The sequence below is a fragment of the Gavialis gangeticus genome, unplaced genomic scaffold, assembly GCF_001723915.1.
Source record: "Gavialis gangeticus isolate Ggan-Ray unplaced genomic scaffold, GavGan_comp1, whole genome shotgun sequence".
NCBI lineage: Eukaryota > Metazoa > Chordata > Crocodylia > Gavialidae > Gavialis > Gavialis gangeticus.
In genome coordinates this window covers 2,755,599-2,764,547 of record NW_017729024.1, presented here as the reverse complement: position 1 = coordinate 2,764,547, position 8,949 = coordinate 2,755,599, and the positions used below count along the sequence as shown (strand labels likewise).

At 43.0% G+C, this 8,949-nt stretch overlaps 1 protein-coding gene across 2 annotated transcripts in view; it reads left to right on the top strand.

Annotated features, from left to right (window-relative positions):
* SRFBP1 (serum response factor binding protein 1) overlaps positions 1-8,949 on the top strand; it is a 221,935-nt gene that overhangs the window by 65,427 nt on the left and 147,559 nt on the right. For both annotated transcript variants that reach the window (XM_019516829.1, XM_019516830.1), the window contains exon 3: positions 1,758-1,830. In XM_019516829.1, coding sequence (XP_019372374.1) covers positions 1,758-1,830 — 73 coding nt within the window. The remainder of the gene's footprint in view (positions 1-1,757; positions 1,831-8,949) is intronic.

Here is an 8,949-nt window from a genome sequence, read left to right as displayed (position 1 = left end):
TTTTCCCTTCCCCTGTTTTTTTTAAAAACCTTATTACAGCTGAAACCATTTTTTGCCCTTTTGATTAAAAAAAAAAAAAAAAAAAAAAATCCCTGCATGTTCATGTGATACTCTTATACCTTTCCCTAGTATTATGGCCCAGTTTCCACTTTTCGTAGGATTCCTTTTGAGTTTCACCTCAGTGTAGAGCTGACTATTTAGTCTGTCTGGCCTCCTGCTACACTTCCTGTTCCTTTTTCACATTGGCTAGGAACGGAAGTTACATACAAACTGGTTTAAGTGATCAGAAATTGGTTTAAGCCTGAAACGGAACAGAAGTTCAGTGCACATAAACCAGTTTCAAAATGGCCAAAACTGGTTTAAGATGGACCTGGCTGAATGTAGATTGAACCAGATTGAACTGATTTAGGTCAAACCAGTTTAAGGAACTTCTGTCCCAGATCCCTTCCTGGTTTAACTTACTTTGTAGTCTCCCAGCATCTCAAGATGCTTTTCAGGGCTGGACTGTCTGCTCCACTGGAGCAGGGTTGGCCCCACCCCTCTGCTCCCCAGCCAAAGCATTATCACTGCTGTGGCTGGCTGAGAAGACATGGGGGTGTGGGTCAGAAACCCTGCTCGGGACTGCAGCCCCTGCCAAGCTTTTTCCCACTCGGGGATGGGGGACATAGCCAGACCCTGGGCTGACCCCTGAGGTGAAGGAGGGGGAATGGAGGGAGATTTAATCCCCCTTCCCTCCCCTCTCCCACCAGCACAGGACCTCAGCTGGAGTTTCCCTGGCAGGGATGCAGCAGCCCTGCCAGGGTTTTCCCCCCGCCATGCTCGTTATTTGAAGGGCAGGGACAGACGGGGGTGATCAGACACCGCCCCCCTGAGGTGAAGGTTGGGGAGGGAGTGGAGTTTAATCCTCTCTCCCTCCCCTCTCCCACCAGTACAGGACCCTAGCCAGGGTCTACTTGGCAGGGGCACAGAAGGCTTTGCCAGGCTTTTCCCCACTCACTAGTCGAGCAGCGGGGGAAAGCCTAGCAGGGGCTGCTGGGCTGCTGTGTCGGTGGGAGAGGGGAGGGAGGGAAGAATAATATCCCCCACGCCGTTTCCCCCTTTTCACTGTTTTTTAGCCTTAGGTTTTAAAATTTTGGAATTAAATCATTTTATTGTACGTTTTGCAGAGAAAGACAATGTGAAAGTTTGGTATTTAATTTTCAGCTCTATCACAGCATGTTATTTTGGAGATATTCTTGAATTTTCCTCCACTTAAGATTGTATTATTTCCTGTATAAGAGAACTTAGAACTTAATTATGGTCTGCTTTAAACAAATTTCACTCAGTTGAGTGCAAGTTAGTGGTTCAGCCCATCAACTGTTCTCTGGTTTGACTGAGCTGTTATCTAACTTGCTCATCTTAGCTTTCACCAGATGCTGCTTTTAAGTCAGCAATGCACAGAGAAGATACTACAGAATTTTCTGATGTAAAAAGACCCAAGAAAACCAAAACAAAAAATTAAAACCTTACGAAAATGTTTCAGCCAGATCTTAAAACTTTTCTGTGTATTTCATGTCTTCTGACAGCTGAGAATTTCTTATGTTTGTCAGAGTTGTTCATGTTGAATTTTTATGTGCAACAAAGTGAATGTTTGAACAGCAATGATCATATGAAGATTATGACTTTTAGTTTGGTGCAAATAGTAACTGTACATTTCTGTTGGGGAAATAATTGTATATCAGCATGTTATTCAGTTAAACAGCATGTTTTATCTACAGGGGTTCAGAAGATGTGGTATTAAAGAACCAAAGGCGAGCACAGAGGTTAATCGAAGAAATCCATGCTATGAAGGTAATGTCATATATATACATTTAAAATTTAGTGTCTCTTACTTTAGTAACACAAATCTTTGCCCATTTTCTTGGAATAGGGTGTGAAAAGATTTACCTGCAATCTTTCCTAGGGCAGTTTGGCTGTGTATATTACTGTAGTGGAACAACTAAGAATATTTGCATATTTCCATGTTTGTTTAATATATCTGTCAAGATCTTAGACTAATTTGAATGTAAGACTTGCCAACCTAAACTTTGTATTTATTTAGGAATGCTCTGTGCCCAAAATTTTTAATGTAACAGTTACAAGTATAGGAATTCAAGTACATATGCTGATCAGGATTGTGGATGGCAGTCCTTTTTTTTGACATCATAGTCTCCTTACTGCCAAATCTATAAATTTTTGCATGGTGCTGTATTTTACTTTCAGCTTTAAAGCCCTATAGTAGGTGTTGAAATTCAAGTTGCAACAGACTGACTAGAAATATTGAATCATACTTTATTACTTTTTCTCTTTAGCCATTCATTAACATAATGTTCATGTCTTTTCAGTTCTCTTACTCTGAAACCTCATTTTATTTCTAGGAGCTGTTTTATAACAAAAATGTAACAGAGCATTTGTACAGATGATTGTACTAATTTTCATGGAAACTTTCTCAATTATGAATATTGTCTTGAATTACAAATTCTAACTTTCAGGTTTGAGCATAAGATGTCAATGCCAAGAAATCTATATTTTCATTTTAGATTTTCATTAAACTTCCATTTTGCTTAGGTCATTTATCACAATGTCTTTTTTGTGGCTGTCCTTTCTGATTTCAGGAGTCTCTAGGCTTTATATAATGTCAGGCAAAAATAGGATATTTTTTGGAGTTTAATTGGATTTTTGTTTTGTTTTTATTTAATAGGAGTTAGCTAGATGCGTTCCCTGTAACTCGCAATTGATTCAAAACCAGATAAACAAGAAACAGAAAAAAACCCCAGTCTCTCCCATATAAGCAAGTGAATGTTTATATAGGGCAACATTATAAAATGGAACAGCAATCAAAAAATGTGTCAGGTGAGTCATTTCAGAAGAATCCCATACTTCTGAACCCACCACGCAATGCTTTTACAATTCAAAGTACCGTTCAAATTCCTTCTGTCTTCAACCTTGGAGTTGAAAACAGAGAGAATTTAAATGTTACTTTGAAATGTAGGAACCATAAAAAAAACTTCCCATGGAACTGTCAGTTGAGGGGGCAGAAGAAAGTGTCATGCAAAGGAATGCCCAAACATAGTGAGTCGTTTACAGTGACTAGATAGTGCAAAAAAAAGTTGTGAATTCCCCTAGACAGTTGCATAAAAATGCATTGTTACACAGGTTGGGAAGCTGATATTAGCCTGTATGCTATTTTTCCTGGAGTAGATGCTTGAAGTCTATGCCAGCTGGTTCTCTGGCATTCATTAATAGTTCAGAAATAATAAACAGAGAAAAGCAATAAATATGGTCATATTTTAACTATGCTAGTTAAGCCATTGGCCATCTTGCTTTAGAGATTTTCCTACCCTATCTGTTGGAAGCTGTAAAACTGAAGCTGTGGAATCAGGTGATTTACTAGCTAATGTTTTTTGGTGAACACAAGCACTATAGACTCTATAGTTTGATATAGGGGGTTTTAAATATATTTTTAAAAATTAACTTGAAGTAATTGCATTTGATGTAGATTTTTGCATTTCTCTCTAAATAACCAAAGCAATTGTATGGCTGTGCATGTAGGTAAAGGTTGTAATGTAAAGGAGGCCCGTCAACTGAGGGGCTCCAAGCCACAGGGGTTCACCACCTCCTGCCAGCAGTGGTAGGTCCTACAGTGGTGGTAGCGTTGCTGGTGCTGCTTCCCCATGCAAGCATTATTGGCTGTGGGGCTTGCAGTGGTGGCCAGTGCTGCCCCCTGCTATGAGCCCCAGTAGATTCAGGATTCATAGCTGAGAGCCGGTGCAAGGGGAGCCCAGGATCATATTTCTGGGCTCCCCCTGCACCAATGATAAGGCGCAGTGGGATCTTATGTGCAATCCCAATTGCATCTCCTGCCCTGCATGTGTGGCATGACAGGAGGCATGATTGGGTGGATCATGCTTTAGATCCCATTGTGCCTTTACCTACACACGTGGAGAGGTGCTTAGTATATTTCCATCCACCAGTTGGGACTAATACTTCCCACAACACTTACTGCTGTTGTCTAGAAGGAAATGTGACCTGCAACAGAGTTTTATGTAGCTTTTTACTATCTGTGGAGAGGATTGGATTTCTAATTTTTTTTCCTTCATACTCAAAAGTATAGTTTGGCATGGTAGGAACAATTATGGCAGTGATTTTCAATCAGGGTCATGCAGTGATCCACTTGGGTGCCCTGAGATCCTTCAAGGATGCCATGGGATACCGTACAATATTAATACTGTTGGGTATACAAATGTGTTGCACAACATAAACCCAAAGGTTTCAAATAAGAATCCGTAGTGTTAAAAACATTTTGACCTGTTGTAGTCTTCTTGAGTTCTTTGCAGCAGTAGAATTGCTCTATTATTTTTCTGTAGTGGAAAAAAAAAGTGAAAGCTAGGAGCCAGAACTTATGGGGGGCATGCCTCAAATCTAACGGAAGGTGCTTAGAGTCAGTTAGATCAGGAAAGATTTCTGCTCTGGTAAATGTGAATCTTCAGGAGGAAGAGGGTGCAGGAAGTTATATGCATAGTGTGGGCCCCCCAGGAATCCAATGGGTGATGCATGTAAATAGCCAGATAAGAAATTTTACTTAAGCTTTTCCTGAAGAGCATGGGGTTGTCTTCAGTTTTCCTGAGACTAGGGAAACACTGGAGTCCTTCAACCTAATTAAAGCAGGCTGATTAAAGAAGCTGATGGGGAAAAAGAATTGCAAGACGTGTTGACAAAGACATCAGAGGTTGAAACTGCTTCCTAACCTGTTGCACTGGGTAGGAAGTGCAGTTTTGGATATTTAATGCAGGATAAGAACAGGCTATTGTTCTGATATTTTCTTGTTTATTCTTTTATCTCCATCTGTATCCTGGCATGTTGTTACTGATTTCTTATGTCTGCTTTTGCTTTTTATAATAAATCTTTTTGTTATCCTTTTAATCCGCTTTATTGTCATGTATAATTGTGACTTGAGAACATTTGACAATACAGACAAACCTCTTCCACAGACAGGGGAGCCATCTTTTCTGAGCATATGACCAGATAAGGGTGTGATTCTTCTTGCTGGCAAAATTCCTTCCACTAAGAACTGGCAAGACCGTGGCCCAAGGAGATGGCCTCTCACACATCTCAGCTGGTTCTGTGGTCAAACAGCAGGTGGCAGGGAGTGGCTTGGGGCCTAAATGCAACCCTAAAGGTGCAAGAGTACCCAGGGAGCATGTCTCAGAGGCTGATCTTACCACATCTGAGGTCAGAGAGTGTCTCAGTGCTCTTTGGCAAAATCTGCATGTATAATCTGACAAGTTGACATAGGGTTGTGAGTCTCTTTGATCTAGTATTAATACAGTGTGCAAACAGCTGAAAAAAAAGAAACGTGAAAGTTTAGGCTCTATTTAAGTTGGAATTAAATTGGTTCTAATTAAGTTGGAGAAAGGAATTCCTTCACATCTGAGTGGTGTTTTTCAAAGACCAGGATCATTCAGCATATCTTCAGTATTAAAAGATATTGGGAAGGGGTATGTGTGGAGGGGGAATTCCAAATCACCGTTGCCCTGGTAGTGTCACTCAAAAAGGAGAAAAGAGACTCTGGACCAGGAGTCAGCAATGTTTTTGGACAAAGTGTCAACCCCCTGCAGAAACCTAGACTTGAAAGATGTTGGCGTGCCGGGGCAGATGTCAGGGGAGCTGTGAGAGGCCCAACCCTTGTGGCAGTGCAGCCCTGTCTCCTTCCCCACAATCTACCCCAAGGTGCATGTGCACCCAGTGCCAGCAACAAGTTGAGCTGGGGCTTCATGGATCCTGGTGTAACTGCTTGCAGCCTGGACTCCAGAGCTGCTTGCCCAGAGCCCGGGCCAGCTGTGACATGCTGATCAAAATGGCTTCATGTGCCACGCTGTTGGCGCTGGATTTATGACCTAGATACTTTGTTCCGGGTGGACACAAACCCTCAGACTGACCACGACCTCTCCACTCGATAATAGACAAATTTTATTGATGTACAGTGATAGCAGATAAGAATAATGCAAACAATTCTATCTCTACTGGTCCTAAGTCACAGAGGGAAGGTACATCAGGCCAGTATGCAAGCTTCACTCCGAGGTTCTTTCTTGAATGTCAGATGTCAGCAGCCTGGAGGTCAAAGACCAAGGGGCCCCTCCGCCTTCTCCCCCATCCCTTGCCCATGGGGTGGGTCAGACGGGCTAGTGCTAGCCTTTTGTCCATGGTGGCCTCAGGTTCCCCTCTCAAGGGACCCTTTGTTGCTCTGAAATCCCTTGCTTTGTATTCTTTCTCCCTCCTGATGACTTTTCATCTCTGGGCATTGCTGATTGGCTTTCCTGTGGTCATCATACTGTCCACATTCTGTCTTGTCAGCATATTCCTTTGTTCCAAGAAACCCATCACATATACACAACTTAATTTGGTTATTTACCAGTCATCTTAATTTGGTCTGTTCACCAAAGCCAGAAATCTCAAGGGCTCTGCAGTTGGATACTGTGACCTAATGCCACATTATCTCATGTTATGGAACAGTGTAGTACATGTCTTTAATTTCCCAGTCTGTGTGGTCTTGAAGGAAACTATCACAAACAGGCTTTAAAAATCAATTAACCCTTGCCATTACCCCATGATCATTGCTCTAAGGCAATATCTACTTTACCTACAAGCCAATTCCCAAAAGCAAACCTTTAAATACCATTTTCTACCCAATGATGCTCTGGCAAGCATACCAAAGGCTGCCAACCCTTGTTCTAGACTAGTGGTTCTGAACCTTTTTCAGTCAACGTCCCCCTTGGTCTCAGAGTGAGATTTCACATGCCCCCTTTCAATGGGAAATTAATTTTTATGTCAAACTATGTATAATCCCATGCGTGTGCATGTGTTACGGCAGTTTCAAATTGTCAAGACTTTTTTTTTAGGCCCTTTGACCTGCGTTAGACAATGTATGAAATATCTCATGTACCGCCTGGGGTTACATGTACCTTCGGTTCAGAACCGCTGCTCTAGACATTAACATAATATTAATATTTCTTCCTTCTTATTTTTAACAAGGAGAAATTTAAGTTGATCTATACAGTCCCAAAGGAAACATGCATGTGTCAACAAACAGAAAGGGAGTTTGCTGATGGAATTTCTGTGGGAAACTAGCTCGGCAATGGGACTGCCCAAGTGTCTGATTGGTGCCTGAGTGTTTCATTAGTGCCTTTTTTTACTTCCCTCTGGAGTAACTGATTGACAGGGTTTGCCCTTTGGTGTTGGTTTAGCTAACTGAGCAGTGGAGACAGGCAGCCTTATAAAAAGCAACACCTTGCAGACAGAGGGTAGCAAATAAAAGGAGTTTGTTAAGGCAGTGGTTCCCAACCAGTGTGCTGCAGCAAAAAAATATGCTGTCAGAAATGAACAGGTGTGCTGCGGAATTTTGCCATGGCAATGAACTGCAATAGGTATAAGGATGGGGAATCCCTTAACAGGTATGCTGCAGAAAATTTTTATTATTGTAAGTGTGCGTTGGGCTGGAAAAAGTTAGGAAACACTGTGCTAAGGGCAGGAGCAACATATGGCCCATGGGCTGCATCCAGCTTGCAGAACCCCATTATCCAGTCCTCAGTGCTGCCCCAGGTATGAATTAAACCTGATTGACCATGCGGGCTGGACCCAGAATGCATGCTGTCTGCAGTGCCCATTTGGGCTCTTTTGGGAACATACGCAATACCCACCCCATCCCATCAGTCCGGGCTCAGCAGTGTATACAGCACAGTCTCGGACCAGCTGCCAGGAGCACTGTATGTAGCATGGTGTCTGCCCCAGCTGCTCCAGGATGCATGCAGCATGGATCCAGTGGAGGGAAGAGGGGGTGGGTCCCAGGGTCCTTGGACCTGTTGGCCTGATCCAGCTTGTGTGGGTTTGTTTTTGTTTACAGCCTAGGTATCTTCCAGGGAACAAAGGAGGCACAAATTGGGTCAACAGTTGACTTGCTCTGGATATGCCCTTTTTGTGTTCCTCCCAGAGAGTCAAGACCACTTTTTCTGCACTGAGCGTAAGCTGGTGTCTGCCTTGGAGGAAAAGATTGAAAACAGAGTTATCCATATTGAATTTTACTAAGAAAAGTGAAGATAACCTGGACACGAGTTATGGAGAGGCTAAAGGTAAAAGAGAAGAGGTAGCAGGCGACTGCTAGAAGAAGGAGGACCCCCAGAGTTTAAGAGGAACAAATTGAAGTTGGCAAACACTTTAAAGTACTCTGTGATGGAACAGCTGAGGAAAAGGCTGAGGTGAGGACATCTGTAGACGAACCCCGAGGACTCAGCAGTCTAGAGTGCAGGACTTGCAGGGCCCCAGGGATAGGGACTCTGAGGCCATTTCCCCAAGAAAGAAGAGAAGAGTGGTGATGGTTGGTGGCTCCCTTCTGTGGGGGACAGAAGCACCAATTTGTCATCTGAATTTGGGGTCCTGGAAGGTGTGCTGTCTGCCTAGAGCCCAAATTCAGGATGTCATGAAGACTGCTAGAGCTCATCCATCGCTCAGGCCACTGCCCTTTCTTGCTTGTCTCTGGAAGTATTCATGGAACAGGAATGACACTGGGCAGATCAGAGATGACTTTGAGGCTCTTAGCAGTAGGGTTAAGGAGCTTGGAGCCCAAGTGATGTTCTCATCAATCTTCCCTGCAGGAGACAAGGACTTAAGCTGGGACCATTGTATCATAGAAGTAAACATGTGGTTGAGATGGTGGTGCCAACATGACATTTTGGATTCTTTGACAATGGGCAGATGATCTGGGGTGGAGGACTTCTATCAAGAGAAGGGATCTGTTGGAACAGAACTGGAAGGAGTATCTTTGGGCATCCTCTAGCCAATCTCATAAGGAGGGCTTTAAACTAGGTTCCATAGGAGATGGTGAACAACAACAAAGCAAAGGATCCAGAGGGGAGAGGACTGGAAGCAGCAGCTCAA